Source organism: Pezoporus wallicus, unplaced genomic scaffold (assembly GCF_028554395.1).
Source record: "Pezoporus wallicus isolate ANWC-B61680 ecotype Strahan unplaced genomic scaffold, APGP_CSIRO_Pwel_v1 scaffold_2146, whole genome shotgun sequence".
In the NCBI taxonomy this organism is placed as follows: Eukaryota; Metazoa; Chordata; class Aves; order Psittaciformes; family Psittacidae; genus Pezoporus; species Pezoporus wallicus.
Window position 1 is genome coordinate 4591503 of NW_026639769.1, and position 26752 is coordinate 4618254.

The 26752-nt window shown below is 40.7% G+C and overlaps 1 protein-coding gene across 3 annotated transcripts in view; it reads left to right on the top strand.

The window, feature by feature from the left end:
• Window positions 1-26305, top strand: part of AKT1 (AKT serine/threonine kinase 1) — a 76387-nt gene extending 50082 nt beyond the window's left edge. For all 3 annotated transcript variants that reach the window (XM_057416158.1, XM_057416160.1, XM_057416159.1), the window contains exons 5-14: window positions 1954-2101; window positions 4069-4200; window positions 4357-4422; window positions 6087-6155; window positions 6879-7004; window positions 8340-8468; window positions 12543-12757; window positions 19241-19328; window positions 24186-24288; window positions 24991-26305. In XM_057416158.1, coding sequence (XP_057272141.1) covers window positions 1954-2101; window positions 4069-4200; window positions 4357-4422; window positions 6087-6155; window positions 6879-7004; window positions 8340-8468; window positions 12543-12757; window positions 19241-19328; window positions 24186-24288; window positions 24991-25070 — 1156 coding nt within the window. In that variant the 3' untranslated portion in view covers window positions 25071-26305. The remainder of the gene's footprint in view (window positions 1-1953; window positions 2102-4068; window positions 4201-4356; window positions 4423-6086; window positions 6156-6878; window positions 7005-8339; window positions 8469-12542; window positions 12758-19240; window positions 19329-24185; window positions 24289-24990) is intronic.
• The last annotated feature ends 447 nt before the right edge of the window (window positions 26306-26752 follow it).

Here is a 26752-nt window from a genome sequence, read left to right on the forward strand (position 1 = left end):
GCATGCACCAATTTAAATAAGGTTCCTGTTTATTGCTGTTGATTCTATTACAATGATCAGAAGAAGGTAAAATCAAATTAAAAACAAAGAAGAAGAGACTGGTCCTTGTTTCTTTTAATAGCTTTGTGGTCAGTGACCCTAAAGGGAGTGAATAAGAGTTTCCACTTGGGGGAAGATTGTATTTCAGTCTTGTTTTGTTCCCTCCTAACCAATTAAGTCAGCTTTGTGACACTTCAGGGCTCGGAGTGTTAGTCACCTCTGTGTGTATGCCTGAGACATAAAAGCTGAGGGTGAAATTCTGGTCTCCCAGAAATCAAAGATAACTTACTTCAAGAAGGCCGAGATCTTAACAAGTCAATAACAGATCTTAAAAGAGATGTGAAGGTAGATATTCCTTTAGCTTTCTCTGTGCCTTGAAAACCATTCTTTGTTTTTTGAGAGAGATGGAGAGATAAAAATACAGCAGAAAAAGGTTTTTGTAATCTGAATATGACAAATGACTAGTAAATAAAGGAATGTGTTTGTGATGGTGAATGAAGTAGTCTGTGGTGGGAGGATAGGGAGAATGTTCAGAATGTTTAGCATTACCTTGCTGCCCCAGATAGGGCTGGATAGTGCATGTTCAGACAAAATCCAAAATAAAAAATGTACAGGGCAGGAAAAACCTAATGTGTATTTGGTATAGTTTTGATTAGAATCTTGTGTTGGGTACTATTTCCCATGGACTTTGCTTTCTCTGGGGAATGATCTCCCTGTTCTGTTCATCAGAAAGTGAAATTCGCATGTTCAGATAAGATTTTTTTAAATTATTTTCTATTTTTTTTTTATTTCCAATAATTTTATGGACTCAGTGAAAAATTTTACATTGATAGAAGGATAGTGTGACTTCATTACACACAGTGCATAGAGTTGCTTAACGTCGGCTACTCCTGTTCCTGCTGTAGTAGGAACATGTTTTACCTAGGGTGTCCCTGGGAGAAGAGTTTAGCCACTGTCCAGAAGATATCAACTAAACCATTATTCTATACAGAAACAAAAGGTAGTAAAATGCAGTAAATTCACACAGTCCACTGAACATGTCTTCAGACCAAGTATGCCTTAAAGCCTGTCCCAAAACCCTGTGAGTCCTTATGAGCTGTATGCTTTATGTTCAATAAATTTGCAGTGAGATGAAGTGAAGGCCAAGAACTTTCACTTCAGTAGTTTCCAAAGGTGTGAGATTTCCCAAAGGACACTGGAGTGGAAGTGGTCTCCATGGGAGTTGAAGGGGTCAGTATCAGAGCACCTATTGCTGAAACAGCTGTGGAAATTTTCTCATAACCAAGACTTGTGCTGAAGATAAAATGTTGCTGCTCTGGCTAACATTCTGCTAAAACAAACACGGGAATTGCTGTACTTCTGTCATCATCTTTACAACACAGGAATAACCTAAGTATCCTGGGCTTTCATGCCGTCTTCTAGAACACTCTTTGCCATTAAAATTCAAGATATGTGTTACAAAGAGAAGGCATAGTGCCCCCAGCAGTTTGATATATGTGTTTCAGTGCACCATAGGAATGGCAAAGCTGTGTTGAATTGTTTTGTGCTGCATGAGAGCCTTTTTCTTTTTGGTTTTGGCAAGTCTGGTTTTGTTATGTAAATCTCTGTATCACCAGGTCATATCTTGAGCTGACTGAATGCCTATTAGAAATTCTGTTGTCTGAAAAGCCTTATATTGTATCCAGACTATGAGGACTTCAGTTGTCTCTTGTTTCTGGTATGATTAATAAAGATGTATGTTAAAAGTGCTTTTAAAAATGCATTTTTACAGTGCTTGAAAATGCACATAATTCATTGTATGTTGCATTGATTCATCAGAAAGCATTAGTTGCTCTGTATTCCTTGGTGGCTTTGCCGTGGCAGACAGTAATCTGAAGTCACGAGTAATGGATGTCTTTGCTTATATTTTGCCAGGGAAGAATGGACAAAAGCCATCCAAACAGTAGCAGACAGCCTCAAGAAACAAGAGGAAGAGATGATGGATTTTAGATCTGGCTCTCCTAGTGATAATTCAGGTGCTGAAGAAATGGAAGTTTCTATGACAAAGCCAAAACACAAAGTGGTAAGTCAGTGTAACTATTTTTTAGGTCTTCTGAAATGTAGGCAAGAAATAGCCGTTGAGACACCCATAAAAATAACACGGTTGTAAATGCAGCTTCTGGAGGAAACAGTTGTCTGAGCTGAGCAGGTACCAGACAAAGCCTGTCTGGGTCCCCCAGTGTTCCGAGTTCAGATGTCCTTGCTGGATGGCTTTCAAGGCCAGCACAGGTCTAAATCTGATTTGCCTGTTTTCCTGTGGTACAGAGCCTGAATTCATAGCTCCTGTTGGACAGTGTGACTGTGAAAACTCTTTGCAGGCTGGTGTAAAGATATTCCAGTGGATTTACAGGACTCAGGGTGATCTAGTGGATTTAATTGCTCTGGGTTAAGGGTTTAGGCTAACTCCCAGACAGCTGCTGCATCATCTCTACATGGTGGTCCTAGAGCTCAGGTCTTTGCATCAGGCTCAGCATTGTCTGAATGCACAGGGCCATCTCAACAATGGCCTCCCATGAAAGAAGTATCTGCCAGAGGAGAGCTTTACCTGTGGGAACCCTTTTAGGTATCTGTCTTCTAGAATTATGGAATGGTTAGGGTTGGAAAGGACCTGAAGATCATCTAGTTCCAACCACCCTGCCATGAGCAGGGATGCCTTACACGAGACCATGTTGTCTGATGCTCTGTCCAGCCTGTCCTTAAACACTGCCAGGAATGGAGCATTTATCATTTCTTTGGGCAACCTGTTCCATTGCCTCACCACTCTCACAGTAAAGAATTTCTTCCTCATATCTGACCCAAAGTTCCCCTGTTCAAATTAAAACACATTACCCCTTGTCCTATTACTACAGTCCCTGATGAAGAGTCCTCTGGCATCCAAGACCAAGGAATGTCTTCAACCTGCCTTCATTTCTTTCTACTTCTCTGTGGTCTCCCATTTGGGTTTCCATTTTCTGAGTGTTCCCACCTGTAAGAGAGAATCCCCAGACATAACAAATGCTGCCTGTGTCATCACTAATTATGTGTGTCACCCTTTTGTCATGTCAGGGGTTTTAGACTTATGTGGGTGGCTACTTACATGTCACTCTGAATTGCAATTGCCATGGGCCTTCCGTGACCTTGAGTGAACAGACACAGCTCTTGCTGAGCAGCTCTTCATAGAAATGCAAGAGCCACCCTGTTGGTCACATGCATGCATTCTTCTGAGACAGTGACTCTCTCTAGGCACGATAGTGAGGATAACCAAAATTATTACTGGGGTCCTGGCATCAACTAGGCAGTGATTAGCAGAAAGTTTCCTAAGCCAGTTCTCGGGAGGGATATGGAAGAAGTTTGCCATGTAGAGCAGCTTAAAATCTTTCCCCAGCTGAGGCTGCAGTAGCCTTTGGCTGTATGTCTTACTGTTGCCATGTTGGCAGTGGTCATCGATATGACAATAGAGAGACTGTTCTTGGCCTGCAACAGATCTTGATTTTCTCCAACATCTTTCCTATGAATAAAAGTAAGTGGCTAATTTGTGAGGTAGTTCTTTTTTCTGTGAGTTTTGGTGCTGCTTAATGAAGCACAAGAAAGCTGGTCACCTAGAGAGGTGGGGAACATGAGAAAAAAAAGGTATGGGTTTAATCCCTGGAATTAGAGTAATATGTGTTTTTTAGTGAATGTCTGCACTGACAAAGTGATCAAAATGCCAATGGAGTAATAATAATATGTTGTGTGGTATTTACACAGTTGAGTGTTGAGTCGTGAAAGTGTTCTGTTAATTGAAAACTTACAGCCGAAACAGCCTGGTAGATTATCTTTACGAGTGCACTAGTATTCATTTGTATGGAAGAAGCATTTCTGCTCCTGAATTCTGCTAAGCAAAAGGATTAAAAAACCCCACATATGCAACATATACAGTGCATTCTCACGTGAATGAGAAATTCTAGTCTGAGAATAATATACTTATTAGCTTCTGTAATTCAGTTTTTGTTTTATCTGTACCATTAACAGACCATGAATGAGTTTGAATACCTTAAACTACTGGGAAAAGGCACTTTTGGAAAAGTCATTTTAGTTAAAGAAAAAGCAACCGGACGGTATTATGCTATGAAAATTCTGAAGAAGGAAGTTATTGTAGCAAAGGTGAGTAGATGGGAAACTTGGGAATGTTGGTACAACCTTTGGGAAATTCATACCAATGATTCTCTGAGTGCATGTAAATAATTGCTCTGTTAGTATTTGAAATGGATCTGTGGTCTCGGGAATCACTTTGCTGATTTCCTTCTGCTTGTGTTTCAGGATGAAGTAGCACACACACTGACAGAAAACCGTGTCTTACAGAACTCGCGGCATCCATTCTTAACAGTAAGCATTTCTCCCTCTGCAGAGTGTAACTTGACATCATGACAGCCAAGACTTCTCTTACTTTTTGTTACTTATGCAATACTTCCAAGATCTGTGTTTTCAGAGTAGCTTTGTATTTTTGTACCCTTCCATTTTTGGGAGGCAGAGATTAAAATGCTTTTTTAGGTCTTCTGATTCTTGCAGAGCAGGTCCTCAGTACCTCTTGAAGACAGTGTTTTGGGGTGTGGTTTGACTTTATGGCTCACCCACTTAATGGCTTGCTATTTCTGAGAGAAGTATCTGCTTCCCTTGTCCTCCAAATGTTTGGTCTTCTCCTTGTAGCAGAGATCAGGGTGACCCTGATCTTGTGACAGACAAGTTCAGGAAGATATACTTGGGGGAAAACCCTTTAATTTTGCCTGCATTTGTTTTTTTTTAAGCTCTCAGAAGCAGCTCACTGTGGAATCAGAGCACTGGTAATGCCAGCTAAATGATAGTGGTGGGAGCATGTGGTGTGGGACAGGAAAGAGCAGGACTATGCTTTATCTGCTTTTCTTTTGGATTGGCTATGCTGTAAAATCAAACCATACTCTCAGTTTAAACCTTTAATGCCAGCAGTCTCTCTGGTTTGGGTTCAGATACATAAGTTCCACCTCAACATTTTGTTTCCAGTATTTATTGCAAGTTGGCTGTGAGTTGTTTCCAACTGCTTAAGCCCTGTAAGAGACTTCTGTGGGATCCTGGTTGTTTCCTTTGTCCAGGTACACAAAGGCCCAGCTGGGATTCAGACCTGTTAAGCGTGGCCTCTGGAAGTAAATATTGGCTGTATTGGGTATAATCAGTAAATGTTTGTTGACATGTCTAAAGCCAGGTCCTCCCTTTCTCTGTGCAAATATGACTGGTTTAAAAATGCCACACTTAGTAATGAAGACAACGACATCATATGTGGTATTTTCTTTTTAATGCTTTCATAAACCCAAATATCCAAATCAAGAGCTGTCTTGAGAAGTCGGCCGCAAGACTGGGTTTATGACCAGAAAACTTAAGACTCTGTGAAACAAGCTGATGTTCCTCTAACCACAGGAATACACGTGACAAGACTCTACAAAGGCACCTTGTGATGCTTCATCACACCCTTCATCTAGTCTGGTTTTGTAAATTGTTCACAAACTGATATTGACAGCATTGCTCAATCCTTTGGCAGGCTGTCAACTGGGAGCAGTTTCAGGCAGCAGGGCAGAGACCAGGGGGCTGATGTGTATAAATACATCTGTGTTTCCTGTCAGAGAGCTTGTAGCCAGTGCAGTAAAACCTTGGGGTTTGGTTATGGCCTCTTATCTGTGAGATGAAACTGTGGGAGCTTATGGCCTGGGAAGGAAACTTCAGAGCCACTATTGGTACTTCTATGTCACTGTTAATGGGCCAAGACTTAGTTTCACAGGATTATAGGTGTTACTGATAGTTTCTGCCAGGGATTGTTTTAATGTTTGATTAAATTTATTTAATTAAATAAGTTAGCAGTGTATCAGTCTTCAGCTACAACAAGGAAATGTAAATATTATATAAGATTCAAGGACAAAAAAAAAAAAATCCACTAGAATAGGAATTTTATGTTTCTGAAAATCTATTTAAAATGCTCTTATAACTGTTAGTGTGATCTAAGTTTTGATTTAAATCTGTTTTAGGCTTTAAAGTATTCCTTCCAGACACATGATCGCTTGTGTTTTGTCATGGAGTATGCTAATGGAGGGGAGGTAAGGGAAATGTAATAATGTTTAATACTTTAGGACTTTCCTGTATTACTACTAATTCTGCTTGATGTTATTTAGCTAAGGTCCATGTTTGCAATTCTAGTTAGCCCAAGCTGTCCCAGTTAAACAGAGCTGTTTGCAGGTTTAACTAATATTAAGACTCTTAATTTTCTTAACTCATTTTCAGAGAATAAAAGTTTTGGGTGTAGCTTCAGAGTTTGCATGATGGCAGCATATTGTAATCTGACACATAGTAATTCAAGAATACAAGGTTGTTTTCTGGTTGCTCTTCAGACAAGTATTAACACTTTTTAATGAATATTGTGAGTATGTGTTACTTTGGAGGGAAAACTAGGAAAAAAACAAGCTACTGTTAGTCAAGAAGAAAAGGCTGGAATATTAACATGTGAGTGAATCATGTATTGAGCTGTAGCTTTAGTATGTAATTGTACCTCAATCAAAATGGGGTTTTACAATTTTCTGTACATGCGAGAGTGTGGAGCACACAAACTGGTTATCAGTGTGCAGCTGTGAATGTGAGATACAATTGTCTAATCATTTAGTTTGATGCTTTTTAACACATTTGGGCACACAGCTGGGTGCTGGGTGAAGATGGGAAGAGGTTTTCTCTTTGGTAATATCACATTCCAAGCAGGGTGGCCTGCAAAATGTGAGACATAATTCAGAAACGTGCAATCTAACAGTAACAGATTACTGTTCTTGTAGTTATTTTTCCATCTGTCAAGAGAGCGTGTCTTTTCTGAAGACCGGGCTCGGTTTTATGGAGCTGAGATTGTTTCAGCACTGGATTACCTGCATTCAGAGAAGAATGTGGTTTATAGAGATTTGAAGGTATGTAGAAAAACAATACTGTAGGCTTTTTGAATTTGGGCTTTTTGTTCATTAGTCCAAAAGCAAATAAGCCTGAACTATAAGAAAGCCTTTCGCTATTGAACTTTAACATAACAGTTATTGCAGCTGTTGGACTTGACTTTACAGGATGCCTAAACACTTCTATATTAGGTTGTATAATGCATTTATGAGGACCCTGGCAATGTTTCAGAGAATATGAAGGGGTAGTGAGCTGCTTGAGTTGCATTTACGCTTGCCTGCTTATGTTCGAAGAGAAACCCTGCTGGCTCTTCTGCATGGTGGAACATAATCCTGGGCTTTTCATGCCAGGTCTTACCAGATAGATGCAAATTTATAGTACGTGTATGTTGCACTTCCTTGCGCTGTGCTGCGCAGCACTACCTTCGTAGTACGTGCTTGCAGTTAGAAAAAATTGGATAAGCCTCAAGTTGCTTATTTGTTTGGTGAGCACAGAAGGAAGAAAAATAAGCAACGCTTCTAAAACCTAACCAAACAAGAAATCTCAGGGCAGGCAAACTTGGGAAACTGAGGAAAATTAAACAATAGCTTGGTTACTAGGTTTTTGTTGGTTTTTTGTTTTCTGAGAAGTGTTTCCAGGTGAGGTTGAGGGGATACTGGTAGTTCATTTAGGAGCAATCTGCAGTGAAGCTTGCTGTGGAATGTTTTCAGGTTATGTCATTTTGGGATTCCTGCTGGGATTTTATCTCCCGTATCACCATGACTCCTTTGAAGGTGTGTTTTACTTCATACACAGTGGAAACTTTATTCTGAAATCTAGATGGCATTTTAAAAAAATTAGTGGTGCAGGCTAGGATAAATACCACAACCACATGCTGGGTAAGTCTGTATTCTCGTGTAAAGGGTCTCCTTGGAGGTTGTTCCTTAGCCTTGCATTTGATTTTTGTTTCATTTGCTGTCCTTTACTGGTACAGTGTATTTCCTAAAATCGCTTAGAGTAAAAGCAGGGATGAAGTTCTGTGAGGCACAATACTTAATGTATGTTTAAAAGAAGCTGTGTTCTGTTGGCGATAATACTATAGAAGCGTTAATATAATGTCTACATTCTGTATTCTCTGTGTATATATAATCAGTTACCAGAGACTGCAAATTGGTGACCTAACGTTTCATAAAGAACTAACGAAAGTGATAGAAATGCATATTTACATCATATGTGCTTTGGCAGCTACTGAGGTTCTGACCCCAGTGAGAAAGAGGTTGAAAACTGATCTGTGGAAATTAATTTCCTTCATGGACTTGCTGAGGAGCAGTGCATGTTCTGTGTAATGATGTCTTTCATTTGGATTGTCTTCCCAGTTGGAAAATCTTATGCTGGACAAAGATGGACACATAAAAATAACAGACTTTGGACTATGTAAAGAAGGCATCAAGGATGGAGCAACAATGAAGACTTTCTGTGGCACTCCAGAGTATCTTGCACCAGAGGTAGGTTTACGTTGGCTGTTGTACTAAATTATTTTCTTAAATGCCATCCATGATAGCAGTAGCGGTACAGAATAATTTCTGTACCATAATGTGTTCATACAGTAACTACTGTTACATAACAACGCATACTGAGAATCTTTTCATTCATCATGTTCTGGGACATATCTTTAGCATAACGATATGTGGCAGTTTTCAGGCACAGTAGTACCTTCCTTCCGCTTTAGAGAGTATTTCCATTTTACTGGAACAGTGCTTGCTCCTTGTGTCAGAAATATAACAACAAAAAAAAGCCCAAATCCTTTTAAATCACTTCTAATTCTACATCTTTGCTTAAGAAGTGAAAGTATTCTCCAGTTCTTTTACTCTTTGAGGACAGCATAAGGCAACATGTTTTAAGAACAGAACAGACCAAGTTTTTTCACAGCATATAGTATGGTACGCAGTAGAAGCATGGACTGTTTTGTGACTGTTAAGAGCCTGAGGTATTTCTCAGTCTTAATTTAAACTTTTTGGTTTCAGAGGAAATATATCCAAGCAGAGGATCTCAGTTCCCAAACCTGATGTTTTGGGGATTTTTTGTACAATTTTTTTTTTGTAAGTGTAAAACACAAACATGTGTTTTCAACTTTCATTCTGGAAATACTCTTCCTGAGAGCTGTGCAACACAGGTGGTGTTATAGCTGTGAGTTAGTTACAAGAAGATCAAAAGGGAAGTTGTGTGATAGAGGATATATGTATATGTGGTATTTTTCAGGCAGACTCTTGTTTTCTCTGCCCACGCTCTGAGCTGTCTGGAAGCAGACTCACTGCATTAGCAGGGCATGGAACCTGAGCTAACCTCATGTGCCTCACAAGAAGGGCTGGTTGCCTCGAAGGGGTGCATTGCTGCCCATGGCGTTAAGACTTCCATCCAGCTTGGAGCACAGGCAGAAGCAAGTCTTGGGGTGCTGGCAGATTATATATTGTTGGCACAGCCAGGATGTAGCCTTTCTTTGAGGCGGGAGACTTGGGCATTGCAAACCTTTCTTCAGTGAACTGTGCAGAAGTACAAAGTATGGAAAGTTAAAGTGGATGAGGAGGAGGAGCATTTCCACTGAAAGCTGGTGCCTTTGCTGATCAGCCTTTGCTGATCTCTGCTTGAAAGCAATGGCAGCATGCTCTTGTTTTTTGTTTGGTTTTGTTTGTTCTTTTTTTCTTAACTGCCAGCTGCTTTCAAGGGCTTCCAGTCTCTGTAATAATGAAGAACGTGGGCACCTGTCAGAGTAGCTTGCATCAAGGAGGTGGAGCCAGTCTCATGATAGCTGCCAGCTCTCCATGGATCACCAGAAGTCTTCAGTGAATCTAAATTGGGGTCCATGCACCACAATTTGAGATTTACTGATGCAGGGAGTAATTAGCAGCATGACAGAGTGTTTATTATTCATAAATAGGGCTTTTCTTTTAGCTTCTTTCTTAAAAGCAGTTGCTGAACTTCAGTTTTTCGTCAAGGATTTTATGAGGAGACTAAAACTATTTATTGTTTTGGTTTTGTTTCTTTCTAACTAAACTCTGGAGGCTTTTGTCATCTGGTTGATAGCATGCAAAAAATCTGGAAATTGTGTGTGAGTGATATTCCATGCATTTAGGGTCACACATCCTTAAAGCAGGGTCTCAATCTTCTTGTCTGCATTTGTAACTTGACTCTGGCATAGCAGCGTGTCTGTACAGTTGTTACATCGTTGGTTTTAGGTTCATACTGGAATCTCGTGCATGGATGACAGTGACTGAACCATGTCAACTTTGATGTGTCAGATGCATCAATGGCTGTGATGTTTACAGCTGTTCTTCCTTCTCTTTCAAATTCCATCTCGCAGCAGTGTAGAGCTGCTCGTTAGGAAATGGTGATCCTATAATGTAAGTGAAATGACCTTGTTACTTTACTGCCCCCCAGCTATTCTGCGTGTGGTAGTAAATCATGAATGAGTGCAATACCTGTTTTGTTACGGTGTATTTTTCATACTAAAACCATTGCTGTGTTTTGTGCAACATGTGTAAAACTCACTAACATGAGTATATGCTGGTTGTGATAAAGAGATTTGAAGAAATACACGTTTTACATCCAGTTTAGGATTAACAGAGGTGAAGGCAAAAGTTGTAGTTAGTAATCTAGATTATAATTCAAAGTATTAATGCGCTTTCTGGAGTGAGTTTCAAAGTATTTGCTGTATTTCAGAAGCAACTGTAGCATTTATTACACACACAGCATAGGCCTTTGTGTTTTCTCTTTCAATCTCTCCTATTGCATCTCTTGCAGCAGTTTAAAAAATAAAAACAAAAATTGGAGGCCTGTGACTGTTTTATTTTCAGAATCCCAAGTGTAGGGTAGTGTGAACAGGAAGTGCTCATTGAACGGGGTAACTCAGAGAGCTGTAACTGCATTGTCACACAATATCTCCTGCGAGCTGCAGGGCTGCGATGCCTCGGGAAGGACAGGGCTGGCTCCTGGAATCCTGTCCGGCTGGCAGCTGTGTCAGCCATATACGTATATGGGGCAGCTGCACAGCCAGCTGTCATTTAGTGTGAATCATACAGCAGGGGATGCTGTAAATAGACCAATGTGGGGTAATCTAATACCTGGCAGCCTTTTGATTTTACTGCAGGCCCTTTCCCTCTTTCAGATAATTAAGGGGAATAATTAGTGAATAGAGAGAAGCAGAGTGCAAACAGTTGTTACATGGAGTGTCTCGATGCCTCTTTTTTGTGTGCAAAACACCTTTAGCAAGGTTTTGAAGAAGTTCTAATCCTGCTTTTATTAAACTTGCCTCAACTTAATTTGGCTCTTTCACCCTTTTAATTTTGAGCGTACAGTATTCTGAATTGTAGCAGTGTAAAGTTTATGCTGACACCATGCAACAAGAAGACCAGATGGTGGTGCAGTCATTATTTGTGCTCTTTACAAAAGTAAGCAGCTCACTGCAAACCCATGAAAAGAGTAAAGATGACAACTAAAACCTGAGGACAGGGGAAAAGAGTAAAGATGACAACTAAAACCTGAGGACAGGGTCTGGAATATGAGACGCTTGGTGTCAGCTACAGACAACTGCACAGGAGACACAAAGTCTACAGAAGTCCTCTAACATCCACTCCATAAGCCACAAAACATTCCCTTCAGCAACCTGCAGTGTGGAAGATCAGAAATGCACTGTGACAGGGCTTCTCCCAAGCAAGCAGGAGAGATGGAGGGCACTGCTGGGGTCTCGAGTCCCTGCACCAGCCGTGGCTTTGTTAGGTTAAAGTATCAAGGGAAAACTGAACTGGGTTGGACTTCTGCTGTGAACCCTGGAGAAGTCCACCCAAGTGACAGATCTTGGGTTTGCAGCTCTCTAAGCAGAGGCAGGAGTGTTAGAGCTAGCAAGTAAGTACCTTTGGAAGGGGGGGGGGTAAAGGGAAGGAGGAGAAACATTTCCAGACAATTTGACTGCTGTTTTATGGCCTTACAGCCGGTCAAATGTAAGGACTGGTGTTCTAGCTCTTAGTGTTTAATGTCGACTAGTCATTTAGTATTTGTGGGTGGTCTTTCAGGATGTGCAGAGCCACCATTTGGGGGGTGTAGGTTGATATGAAGATGATGGGAATGTTTGGCTTGTTGCTTGTGAAGTAACAGGTTGACGGTCTTCTCCCTGCACTGGCTTCATGGTAGGTTGGGGTTTTTCTAGAATACTGGATCCCATTTGGAACAGGTTGTGATGAATAAGTGAGAATTTAACAGCTGGCTCTGTAAGGTGAGAACAGTTCTTAGCCTTTGGGGCTTTTGAAAGTTGTACTTATCACGACCATAATGTGAGGGAGGGTGGGAGGGAGAAGAGAAGGAAGCTGCCATAATGTACCCGCTGCTGCCTTTTTCCCTTCTGCTCACCTAGTGCAGTGAACATGGATGCCAGTTCTTTTCAAATGGATCTTCTGCAAATACTCTGCTGGTAGATTTAGCTGTGACATGAAGAGATGAATTTAGTGGAGTAAATTTTCCCTCTCAAGTTCTGTGTTCATGCCTGATTTGAGAATGTCTTCTAAAGCCTTTTCCTTACATTTCTGCAGGTGCTGGAAGACAATGACTATGGTCGTGCAGTGGACTGGTGGGGTTTAGGAGTTGTGATGTATGAAATGATGTGTGGCCGGCTCCCTTTCTACAATCAGGACCACGAAAAGCTCTTTGAACTCATCCTTATGGAGGAGATTAGATTTCCACGCACTTTGTCACCTGAAGCAAAATCTCTCTTGTCAGGTTTGCTGAAGAAAGATCCTAAGCAAAGGTGAGACTGTCGCAACTTTTAAGCATTCATGGCCTCAGAAATACAAAAAAAAAAAAGGGCAAAAAATTTTCTTTTAAAGGGTTCACAGAGAAGTTAATGATTGTGCTTTGCAGAGGCGTGTCTGTGAAAGGGAACTGTTCAAGACAGGTGACTTAAAAGTGACTGTTTTTGTGCCACCATATGAAGTGCCCATATCATCATCATTGAAAAACAGCTGCAAATGGTACTGCACAAAGGGCTGTTGCATGCACACATGTGCTAGCTTTGGTTTCTTTAAAATTGAAGAAGGTATTTCTACAAAAATTGTAGTTTTGTTTCTAATCCATTCAAAGCGATCATCTACCAAGATGCAGCAAGTGGACCTCTTTGTGGTTTAACTTCTGACATGAGCTGACGACAGAAATAGTGACATGGAGCAGCTTTGATCAGAAGGGTGAACTTCAAAATGTGGTGGCTGCCGTTAGCTCAAACTATAGCCTGGGACTAAGCAAATTAACCTTGCCTCTGGTTATAATGAATCCAATGGCTCTTGTGGATCATAAGCTGCTCTCCACTCTCCCTGTTATTTTTTTTGTTTGTTGTGGAGCGGGTTTCCTGCTATGCTGTATTATTTAAAAAGTAACCTTCGATCTAAAAACATGAAAAAACCCCAACAAAACAACAACCAAGAACTCCAAGCCTGTAATGGCTAAATAAAACAAGATCCAAAAAGGATGTTGACCTTCACACAAAGATAAACATCAGTTTTAAAACCTGCCATCCTGTCAATCCAGACTTTTTTAAAACAAATAATGTGACACTGCCTATGATCCCTTGCCCTGAAACTTCCCACTGTAGATGGGCCCCATATAGGAAATCTTTCATGTGAGGTGTAAGCAGAGTATTCCAGTTTGCTTTCTGATGTTTGTTTAGTCTGTATATGTGCGTGTGTGCACATAGCAGGAAAATGTTTTTTTCCGTATATACTTGTAGCAGGGATTTGTCATCACTGTAGGCTATTTCCATCACTGTTTTTGATGGAAAACCCTGTGGAGATGTCTTGTAATGCAAATCTACAATTTGTACTACCAGAGGGCTCAACTTGGTGATGACATAGGGAACCAGGAACAGCTGTAGTCAGGAACGTGGCCAGCCTTGTACTAGGTGGCAACAGCTGCACACCCCTCCTGAACCCAGTGCCTGCAAGGGGACCTCCAGGAGAAGGTGGTGTAATTGATTAGCAGCCTCCCAGTTTGTTGCTCTGCGAACAAATGTGGCTGCAGCCCCTGCCAAGAGGATTCCAGTCCAGGAAAGCACTGGTTTAAGTACAGTTGTGACCCTTCTGTAGCTTATTCAGGTGGGACCTTTCAATCACTAGAAACACAAGCGGCACCTCTTGTAACTTGTTCTTAAAGGAGCATCTCTGATGACCAAAAATGCAGTTTGTTTACAAAGAATGCCCACTTGTTTCTAGTTACAAGGTTTTCCCAATGCAAATAATTACTCCACAATGTGATCGCTTTATATAGCCACTTCTTCATGTGTATCTTCTGCAGGCTTGGAACCTCCGATGCTCTTGATCTTTTGGACAGATGATTTTTCATGCTGCTGATAGAAATAACTATAGACTACAGACAAGCCTGCACACATGCCTGGAGCTTGCTAGTTACACTGATGCTTCCCAAGCTTTTTGGATCATGGACCATTCTTAAATACTGTTTTTTCACCAAGCACTCTTCACCCAACTGTTTAAAAGAAGCTACAGTTGCACAAATCCCCTACACTTCATGGTGTTTCAGGCAGTACAGAGAACTGAGCTGGGAGCCCAAGGTGTAGAAGTCCTGAGTCCTGGCCTTGTACTTTCATGTTCTTTTTGCGGTGTGATCTGTGTGCTGGGGTGGTGTCCTGGGTTCAGCTGTAAATGTTGTTTTTCTCCTTCTTAGTAGCTGGTGCAGTGCTATGTTTTTGACTTTAGCCTGAGAACAATGTTGATAACACACTGTTGTTTTTAGTTGTTGCTAAGTAATGCTTACACTGATCAAGGACTTTTCAGTCTCTAATGCTCTGCCAGTGAGGAGGGGCACAAGAAGCCGGGAGGAAGCAGAGACAGGACACCTGACCTAAACTAGCCAAATGGGTATTCCATACAGAGCATGTCATGCCCAGTATGTATACTGGGGGGAGTTACCCAGAAGGCCCAGATCACTGCTCAGATCGGGCTGGGTATCGGTCGGCAGGTGGTGAGCAATTACACTGTGCATCACTTGTGTTTGCTTTCTTTCCCTTTTCCCCTTTTAGTTTTATATTCTTTCCCCTTGTTATTTCCCTTGTCATTATTATTATTGGTGGTGGTAGTAGTAGTAGTTTTATATTATACCTTAGTTAGTGGACTGTTCTTATCTCAACCCTTGATTCTCCTCCCCATCCCTCCTGGGGTGGGGGAAGAAGGTGGGGAGTGAGCGAGCGGTTACGTGGTTCTGAGTTACCAGCTGGGCTTAAACCACAACAGGTGGGTGCCTGGCATACTTGGTAGTTGACTCATAGGGAGTTCATGAAGCCATACTGAAAAAACCCCAGCCAGATAGCTACAAAAATCCATTGAGTGAAAAGTTAAATAATGTGCAATAGTCTGGTTGACATTAGCCTGCTGATGATGCTTTGGGGAGCCACTGTGTAATTCAACAGAAATTCTCTCTTCCACAAAGCCCAGTGGTGGACAGAAGTTGGTGTCATCGTAACGCTGTCTGTGTCAGAATTGACAGCATTTAGTAACTGCTGATGAACTTCAGAGTGGGACAGAGGAAACGGTGAGAACCAAGAAAAAAAAATGAAAATGGGAGATGTCCTTTCCTGTAAAATCCTCAAAAAAAAAACCCCACCAACAACAAAAGGTTGATATAATGCAGTTCAGTGATGTGGATATTTTAAGTTAAATGTCAAGGAGCTAGGAAACTGTGACCTGCATCAGTGAATTAATTACCTATTGTAACTGAGCTGGTTATATAGAAGCAGTCTTAGCATCTGCCTTCAGCAATGCCAGTTCAGTCTCAGACTCACAGGCATATGGGGAAAATGTGGAGAACAGTGAATTGCGTTCTGCTTTTAATCATGGTGTTTCCTAAATTTGGTCATATAAAATCCATTTTGTAAGAGAAAAGGAATTTTGAAGTTTCTTTTGGGATTGCTAGAAGTTTGTTAATCTTGTAATGTGAGCCCTAATTTCCCTAAGAAGGAAAAAAAATCTATTCTGTAAATATTTCCTGTTCTTGTGACCTAAAATTCTCCTTTGTTGCTTTGTGCCATGTATCACATGGAAGGAGGCAGTCAATATTTTTTCACACAAAAACCAGCATATCTTTTAACTTTTCTTATTCTTTTGGCTGCAGATGCTCAGCAGTATCAGGGTCAATCAAGCTTTTACCTGTATGAAAACCAAACTCCTTGTCTTTTTAAGTTGTGAAAGGAGGTGATTTGTAGTTACAGCATATGTCTGCTTGTGGTGCTCTGCTATGGGAAGGGTAGATGGCTTGAGCAAACCTCTTGGGTGAGAACAGTACACGTGTGAATTTGTAAACAACAGAAATCTGTCACCTAAAAGTGTGACAGTGTCTTCAGATTTGGCCCCCAGTCAGCGTCTGTATTGTGGCTCCTAATATGGTGAAGCACAACCTTATGAATAGGATTATTTGGCAGGGCAGAGAGAAAGTGGTGCTGCCCACTCTCCTCCACTGGGGCTGCCCTTGCTGTAGAAGCTTTTTAACTGTAAAACTAGGAGCTTGTAGGTTTCTTCTTAAAGAGCTGGGAACGGACTTGGGTGCTGAGCACTGTTTACTTTTATGTGGAGAAGCAGAAAAACAATATTTTTCCTGTGATCCACTAACTGCAATCTTCTGGCCTATGATAGCAATACTTCCACTGCTGAATGTGTGTTTAGATGCTATATTTATATTTTTATATATATATAAAAATACAGTACATAAATTTTTAAAGATATTTGCACATGATCTCTCTGTGGATTCATAGCTGATTGCCCTTAGTTTGTGGAGTCCTGTTTATACTATTTTTGGTTCTCCCTGTAGACTTAAATGCACAGAATTTAACCTGATTTTACAAGAATCTTTTCAAGAACTGTTACTCCTGATGTATTTTTTTTCAGTATGTCCTTAGGAAGGCAGAGCTGCTGCTCGTTCAGCTCTTGGTGCTTAACTGCAATTTTTGCATTAGGTGCTGATTTAATTTTGTTCTCTTTGAGAGGATCCTTTCATAATTCTGAAAGGAAAGAGTGTATGTTGGAATAAGTCCATATCCAAAATATGAGGTTTCTATCATTCCCCTGCTCATTTTGAATGGATTTGTTTAATAGTACAGATTTTTAAAAGGTAAGTAAAACATCTGGAGTTTTTCTTGGCATTTCCCTGAGTATGTGTTTGCCCTTCATGGAACGAGGGCTCACATTAGCTAACATATCCTCCAAAACACTCATACGTGGCTGCAGGCAGCCAGCCTTCCTGGTTGCTTCTGCAAAACACAATTCAGGTTCTTTTTAGCTTGTAGTCACTCCCGAATTTCTGTGCAGAAGGGCAGTGTGTTGGTATCTGTGGATAAAGAGGATCAACTCCTTCCTCTTCTTCACTGGCCTTCCTCTTCTTGCACTGGGGAAGCAACAGGGAGCCTGCTAGAGGTTTGGCAAAGCCTCTAGGTCTGTGTGGAACCACCCGAGAGATGATTACTCACAGAGTTTGTCTCTGTTCCCAGGCTGCCCTGGAGTTTGTTTCTGTTCCAGGCTGCTCTGCAGCTGTATAATGTGCTGCCAGGCAGATGGGAGAGCCATCATCTGGCTTGGTTTGGCCTGTGGGGCTCTAGGGTCAATTTAGGCTTGTGGGGCTCTAGGGTCAATTTAGGCTTGTGGGGCTCTAGGGTCAATTTAGGCTTGGTCTTACAGCTTACCTGAGGAAGGAGAGCATCACCCTACACTTTGCTACTGTAAGACTGGGGTACACGTTCCCTCTACTACTGCGCATTTCATGAAGGAATGTGAAGAAGCAGACCCCTTAAGTTACTGTGCAATCATGGGTTCTGAACTGCCAGGCACCTCTGCTGCTTGGTCTCTCTGGTATAGCTGTGGCCTCTTTCAGCTTGCATTCTCTGAAGATGCTGTTTGGGCACAGCTGAGAGGGTTGAGTGCACCAGGATCCATTCCCAGACAGCAGTTTGGACGAGGTGTCACTGAATTTGACTCCTCTGCACTAAATGATTATCCAACATTTTCTCAGTAGGGTTGTCCCTTCAGTGCAGTCTCAGGCTGTAAAAATACCACTTCAGTGGGCTTTAGCACAGCCATCACGTTATCTTTGATATTTTGAACCAACATCCTCCCCTCTGTTCCCAAATAATTATGTGTTAGGGCAGCAGGGTTACCACATGTGGCCTGGAGGAGAGTCAGAGCCAGCTGTTGTGCAGCACGGATGAGGTCTGACCAGGCAGCTTAGCTTCAGGTTCAAAGAACTGTCCTTGGCCCTCTTTCTGTAGCAGTATAGCTCTTGCCTTGGTCACAGAAAGCCATTGTTCCAAGCTCTTAAAATAGGGATAATATCTCAGTTTGCCAGTGGCACCAAGAAGCAGGGAACAGGCAGATCCTAGAGGTCAGCCTGGATGAACATGGTGGCACCTCTTACACTTAAAATCCTGAGCGTCTGCTTAACCTTGTTACCTGAAGTAAGTCTCCTGCTGATTATTTAGTATGTGTGTTGTTTTATCAGTGCATGCCTTTGCTTGCAGATGTGGTTCAGTCTTCTGGAGAACATTTTAACCTCCACAGCAAAATTTAAGTATCTGTTAGCTCAAGACTGCAACTAAACTGATTGCATCTATAAGCTGTGTGGACAGTTTTATTTTGGAATGAAAGTGCTTTATCCTGATAAACCTTAAGTCAATAAAACACCGTTTGTGCTTTTGTGAAGCCAGGGAGGAGGAAAGATTTGCATACAACACGATACTATCACTGCAGTTGTCAACTGTTTAATGGAAATTTAAATCAGGTTGCATAAATCAGTTTGTCTTAAAAATCCTTGCCTCTCTTACACTTCAAAATCAAATTCAGTTTTACTGCTGGCATCTCTCTGCTCTAGAAAATTGTGAGAGGTTGTCACTTGTTAATTTAGAGAGAAGAGTCTGTGGCTCAGACCTTTTATTTGCAGCATCTGCTGTGCTCCCTAGGACAACATCATTCCTGAAGGGCAGGTCTTTGGAATTGTGATTTTATATTTTTTTCCCTTTGTTTAAGAGAGACCTTTATTCTGTGTGTTAGCATGTTTTCAGATCTTTGAGTGGAACTTTGTCGAAGCCTAAAATAGACTCTCCTGCAGCCCTTGCACACGAATATGAAGCAAAGGCTTCCAAATCTATTATATAAACTCAGAATTTCTTTGCCTACTGTTCAGTAAAAATTGTATGAGGAAAAATAACTGTACTCAAACATCTAATTACTTATTTTGCCCCAAACAGGTTAGGTGGCGGTCCGGATGATGCCAAGGAGATTATGCAGCACAAATTCTTTGCTGGCATTGTTTGGCAAGATGTATATGAGAAAAAGGTACTTTTACAACTGCTCTCCTACAGTGCATTGTAGCTGTGGATACACTGAATGTTTCACATCTTGTTGTCCTCTCTTAAGATACAGAAGCCCTCCATGGAAGAGGTTTACAGTTGTTTTTAGGAAGGCTAAATTGTTTCATGTTTCTTAAAATACTGTAGTTGGGTTGCTTTTGAACCAAAGCTGCTTTTCCACAGTGTAGCTCAATGAGATCCTCATTTCTGTGACTAAAGAATTGCTTCCAATCAAAATTGCTTAGAAACTTAGGCAGTATATAAGCTTTTAAAATGGCTTTTCATGTGAATTCTTCTTGTCATTCCTTGCCATCAACTGATGTATCCCTTGTGAGCCCAGGAGCTAATTGTTGGTTCCTAAGAACCTGAAGGGAAACTTAGAAGCAGTAGTGAGAGATGGGCTGTTTGTTCTCCTTTGCATTTTTCCAGTCGTCAGTGATAAAATCAGACTGCATAAGCAAGTGCAGAGCAATGAGGGCTCTTACGTAAACCCGGGGGTAATTTTTTTCCCAACACCCCAGCCAGGACCAGGGTCACCTCACATTAGACCAGGTCCAGCCTGGCCTTGAACACTTCCAGGACTTGAACAGCCACAGCTTCTCTGGGCAACCTGTTCCAGTGTCTCAGCACCCTCACAATAAAGAACCTCTTCCCAATATGTGATCTGTATCTATCCTCTTTCAGTAAAGCAGTTTCCCCTTGTCCTGTTCCTACATGCCTTCGTAAAAAGCCTCTCTCCAGCTTTCTTGTTGGCCCCCTTAGGTATGGAAAGGCTGTTACAAAGTCTCCCCAAAAGCCTTCTCTTCTTCAGGCTGAACAACCCCAGCTCTCTCAGCCTGTCTCCATAGGAGAGGTGCTCCAGCCCTCTAATCATCTTCATGGCCCTTCTCTGGACTCACTCCAACTATTGTCCTCTCAAATTTGATTCTCAGCAGCCACATTTTCCATAACATTATTCAAAATGGAGTGAAGTATAATGTGGGTCTGGTGATTAAAGTCTCCCATCTACTGGTGCTACATGATCTCACTCAATCCCAGCCTTTCCTGATTTCATTCCTTCCTCCTGCAGCCCCTTGTGATACCAGATCCCATTTGATCTCTAAATACAGTTTGGTTCTCCCTCCAGTCAGTTAAAGCAGGTAAAAAACTTAGCAGAAACAGAATTTTAATTCTTTGGATTACTAATACAGTGATCTATTAGCAATGTTTGTATTCTTAAGAAAATAGAGTGTAACACCGCTGGTTCCTGTACAGTAGTGGGAGACCTGTCCAGCGCCTGTATGCAATTATAAGGAGTGTTCTGTTTCTTTCTCTGCTTTCACTTCCTCACAGGTTTGTGTGACTAAAAGGAACCGAAAAATCATAAAGTAAGTTTTTGTGCCTTGAAAGTGTAGATGGAGTTTAGACCTTCAAAGCACCCCTCGAGAGAGAGCTGCGTGCAGTCATGAGGGCAGGAGGGATTTGCAAGGACTTTATTCAGTGTAACCTAAAAAGTAAATCCAAATTACTTTTCTAAATAGGAAAGTATCTCCATTTTCACCCAGCTCAATACTTGAGGATTTGCTGCTTTTTTGCAGTTTTAGGTAAAAAGTTGATAATGGCTCAAATGTCTTAAGTGAAATTACTTGCTCTTTGATGGTAGTGCTGGTTACCTGAATGGAGGAGAAATCACATAGGCTGGAAGCAATTCATTTAGTCATAGAACTGAGAAAGCCTTCATACATTGTCCTGCAATAGCACCGACTCAGTTTGTTGCGGAAACTACCAGGAAACTCCAAATGTTACGTATTTTTGGAGAAAGCAGTGTGCTGAGACTTATTCTCACCTTGGCATATCCAGGGAGGCCAGATTCTGGGTTTGCTTCTATCCCATTAGTTTGTACATCTGAAATAGGTATGCTGTGCAAATGAAGAGATTCCAAAAAGCCTGTGAGTAATTGCTGCCTATTCTCTGGGTGGTCCAAAGAGGATCTTACAGCATTTACCTGAAGTGCAGTCTCACAGATAAAGGCTGAATTTTGTCAGCTGCCTAGAGGTGTTTGTGTGCTAAGCTTGGTTACCCACTGTTTCCAGATAATGTTGAATACATTTATGAACGTAGGCTTGGGGTAATGGGGAGAATGCTTACTTTGTAATTAAGCTTTTTGGAAACATAACTTTGCTTTGAATTATGAGTTTTGAATAACTGGGGTTGTCCCAGGAATTTAAAATATTCATTAGACTCTCCTGGAAGAGGGTTATTTGTCTCTGGTGCAAAGAAAGGTGCATTTTAATTTACAGTATTTTGCCCACCCACAAGCAAAACTTACACAATGAGATTTTAATCACGTCTCTTTTTCTGGCTTTTTTTGTCTCTTAAACCAACATAAGCCTGCGGGTATCATGCTGCTCTCCAGCAGTGGGAGGCTACAGGTGGTACCTCTCTGCTAGTTGGACTGCAGAGCTATTGCAGTGACAGCTTTTCACTAAAGCAACATCTTTGCTTGGTAGAGCCAGCATTAGAGCTTTCTGCGGCTTCCCCTCTGTTTCTAGCTTAATGTTCTGAATTTAACAGCTAGGGGTAAAAAAAGTTGTCTTGTGGGTGCATCATAATCTGTCTCAAATTGCTTTAACAGATACTGAAATAAAAGGGAAAATGATACAGGCAATGCTAGCCCATTACACGTGTTCTGACTTAGGATTGCTGCTCCGAGCCATTCTGATGTGTGTAGTTCAGGTGTGTGCTGCAGTGCCCAAGTCTAAATCACTCTGTGCTGTGCACAGCAAGCCAGAGCAAGCGGAAGCATTGTGAGTGCCAGAACCACCATTAGCTTAAAAGGACAGACAGAACTTCACACACACATGTACGCACAACTAGTCAAAGGCAAACCGGGGTTGGCTTCAAGGAATAGGCAGAAAACAGCTGTAAGGAGAAAGAAAAGAGAGCTGAAATGTGAAATATGGAATACTCATCCTTAACAGGGTTTTTACATATAATATGTTTGTGTGACTTGATTGAGAATAATGTTATTACCATTATAATGTAAAGCATTCCCTCTCCAATAGCTTCAGGAGGAAGGCTTAGAGTAGCAGGTGATTTTGGGATATCCTCTTTCCTTTTCCATTTTAAAATCAGGGCGTTAAGACAACTTCTGAATACTTGTGTTTTTTTGACAGGAACATTTTCCAGGCTCCTCTAAGACATTTTTGGGCACAGAGGATCATTAGTAATTGAAAAAAAAAAAAAAAAGACAACAACTACATACTATAATTGTGTTTTCTTAATAATAAAATGTTTATATACCTTAATTTTTAAAGATGGATTTTAAACAGCAAACGTTGTTTTGTAGTTGGAAATACTGTTGTATGTGTAGATTACATTTCTTAAAGTTTTTACATGGAAAATGAAGGAGTTTCATTGCATTGTTGTGTGTAAGTCAGCACAACACTCTGTTGGGTGCTCTCGAAACCAATCAGAAAGATCATTCTGGTGACAGGGAGCTTGAAGCTAGTGCTTTTCTTATTTACCAACTTGCCAAGCAAATGATTCTTCAGATCTAAACAGGACGAAAGGTTAGGATGGGAAAGAACTGTTTTGTATGTTCAAGCTTTGTTGGTGTTTTCCAGGTAGTGATTTCTGTCAGGGTTGTTACTGTTTCTGTAGGAGCAGAAGTGCAAGTCTGGGGATCACTGCTTACTTCCAGCTGGAGCAATTTCCCATTTACCTTGATAAACCTTTCCCTGCAGTTCCAGATTGAAAGCTGTATACTTCCTCAATCATACTTCTAGATTGTTGCCTGGCGTGGCTCTGTGATACTAAAAAATGGCCATGCTTAACCCCAGTGGTGGGCGAACTTAAGCCCAGTGCTGAGCTATTTACGTGTCCTCTGTGGGAGGGCAAAGAACAGTGTTTACATTCTGTTTCTAGCCCACCGTGCAGCAGGGAGGTGAGTGAGGTCTGAATCCCCTGCTCCATTGCCCTCCAAAATCGTATGTGTTCCAACTCTGTGCAGCTGTATGCAGCCAGCTCTGCCACCCGCTTTCCAGGTGCGCTCCTCCTCCAGCCCCAGTCAAGCAGCTCCACTCCATCTGGAGTTCTTCTTGCCAGAGCTTGCCTAGGTACACATGGATGATTTCTAGCCTGTCTGCCCAAGTGAGTGTCAAGAATAAAAACCAAACAGTGCCACTTGTGGTGTAACTGGAGGAGGATGTTCTTTGCTAAGTGTGCTTGGTTTTTTGTAAGCACTCCGGTTTTTCTAAGTTCAGAGTGGGTATCAGACTGCTTTTGTGGACCAGGCGTATCAAAGCTTATTGCCGCTCCTGCCTTGTCCTCAGTTCCCCTGGGCTGGTCAGTCGTGCAGCACAGTTGTAGTCAGAGCTGCATGGGCTCAGTAATGTAGCTGAGATTTCTTTTGTGACTGTTACGACCTTTGTGATGACATGCAAGTCTAGCTGATCAGTTTGGTATCACTGAACATCTTTATTACTCTTTTCATCCTTCTTGAGCATAATTCTGACTAGATGCAGTTGATGATAATTTCTGTGTCATTAGGTGGGAAACCAGTATATAATATTAAACATCTGTAAGGATGTTATTTATTAGGATGAAGTAACGTTAGGGTTCTAGGCTTTTCTTCCTGCAACTAAATACTAGAGTCAAAATGCCTCAAATGCCCCATAAGTAGGAAGTGAACACCTTTTTTTTACTCTGTATGGTTCCTTCTTTATGAACTGGTGTTTTTTAAACTTATTTCAGGAACATAGGAAAAGGCACTGTAGCTTGTAACTCTCTTGTCAAATTCTACCTGTTTAAAACTACTGCAAGAACCTGTAAATGTATGGTATATTTTTAATTCTTTTCACAGCTTGTACCTCCATTTAAGCCACAAGTTACATCTGAAACAGATACGAGATACTTTGATGAAGAATTTACAGCACAGATGATAACAATCACTCCTCCTGACCAAGGTAAAGTTTTCCAGAATGTTTCCCACTGTATTCTCTAGACCACCAGAAAGCATATGCTGTAATGTCACCTTGAGGTTACTCTTCAGACCGTGTGAAAAAGCATTAGTTTGAACTTGCTGGTTTTCCATACGTGCATCTGACCATGAAGTTGGTAAATTGATGTGAAACTTTCCATGTGTCTTTTCAGTTGGGAAATGAAAAACCTCTTTTAGAAGACAGTGACATTATTTGTACTGCTGTCTTTTCCAAATCTGCACATTCCCATTGGAAAACAATTCTTTTCACGAGTTTTGCACATGTACATCTCTGCACATGCACTGTCTATGCAAGCAGTCAATTGGATATGGACCAGTGTCCATATTGAATCTAAGTACCCTTTATTATCATGGCAACTGAGCATGTTTCATGCTCTGAAATAGAAATTACTGGAAATTCAGATCACTGAGTATGGATTTAAGTAATGCAGCTCCTAGCAGTTCTGAATGCACATCCGAATAACTGTTTATGTACAACAACCAGGATCTTCTCTGATGCCCCTATTCAGTGGGATGAGATTTAAGACTTCTGTTTCTTTGTCCTTTCAAGTTACGAAAGAAAAAGACAGTGAAATTTTCAGAAATACCTTTACCATGCATTATCTTGCTCTTTGTTTCCTTAAAATAGAGAGCAGGAAGCAAATGTTGTCTCCTCTTCATTTTTCAGATGACAGCATGGATTGTGTAGATAACGAGAGAAGACCTCATTTTCCTCAGTTCTCCTATTCAGCCAGTGGAACCGCTTAATGTTTTGCAATGTTTTCCCATTCAGAAACAAAACAGACTGCATTTTGGGGACCGTACTTCAATGGACACTAGAGAACTTTCTATATTATCTGAATTACAAACTGTGTTTGTATTACGATTTAGATGAATTTGTAGGAAGCCTCACAGATCCTGTATTTAAAACGATTCTTTGATGCATTTTTTGAGAAGGAAAACAAATCCATTCTTAAAGTATTACGTCAAGGCTTTTATGCTGAATGACTATAGGTTTTTAAGAATATACACCAAAACTGTTTACTTTAGAAATAATTAAGGTATTCAACATATCAGCAACTCTGACCAGAAAATCCCCACTTTATTTATTTCATACAGTTCATTATCTAAATATAGAATCTGCACTCTGAACAATTAGATTTATATAGGAAGATATAAGACTTTAGTAGCTAGTGCAATAATATAAGCAACAAAGTGAACAAACTCTGGAGGGTTAAGGTTCAAACTCATTTTGGACAGCAGTGAAAATGTCATCCAACTCCAGAAAACCAACTTTAGGAACAGCATTAATGGCCTCAGTGAGGTAAATCAAAAAGCAAAAGTTATTTTTGTTATAACATCTGCTACAAGACATTACATATCAAACTGAATCCAGTGGAATTGCCATGTAGTACAGCTGAGTATTCCATTTTAGACAGTGCGTTTATTCCATTTGCATAGTGTTTAGGAATACTTTGTAGGATTGGCTTCTCAGATCCTAGAAAACACTTGATTTACCAATATAATATGAAATGCAACAATGCAAAATCACCCACTTTCACAACTGTATAAAAATGCTACCCAGGTCTCAGTGAGAAATCATCTTAACCAGTGAGTCAGGCAGGCAAAAGGACATTTTGGCACTGAAGTAATGACTTGTTGCCACTTTTTTTTTTTTATGAAAAGATATATGAATATATATAAACACTTAATGATTTTTTGCATCATGCCAGATCATTTCTTCTTTCTTGAGTGTGCATTAAAGGTATCAGCCGACAGTTCATGGTGCCTTCTCACTCTTGAAGATTCACTTTAACAGTGTTTCCCATGTATAAGAAAAAAACTAGGTTGAAACTTCATATGTGTTTGAATAATAATGGTGTTCAAAAAGTTACTTTTTTTTGGTTTTGTTTTTCATTTTTAATCTTAGTGGAAAATTCCCCACACCCTATTTTTGTTGTATCATGTTTCTTTGTAATTTTCATAAAAGCAGTCTTACTCTGCCTCTGCTGTGAATGAATTTATTCCATTGTAGGTTGCGTTCTCTTAACTTACCTTTTCTTTTTCATTCTCTTGCGTGTATAAAAATGATGACATGTACTGCAGTTAACTAGCATTTAATTTTTTTACCTGAAAGGGAGTATGTTATGAAACCCTTCGCTTCCCCTTTCTATCAGAAACTGCTATGTTTGCACAGAGAGCCCATTACCTTGACTCCTTTTTTTTTAGTAACATTCAACTCTAGTATTTTTACTCATGATTCCCTCCAAATACTTAAATAAAAATTGCTTTAACAAGTTAGGTTCTTATTTCTTGTGGTAGGAGCCTTCTGAATCTGTAGAAATGCAAGAACTGCTCCAGTTTCTTGAGTTTGATGTGCCTGTCACCGAGGGATTTTTTGGAGGGATTCAGGCTTTTCTGCCCCTCCTCCGTTGTTTCATCTCTGTGCT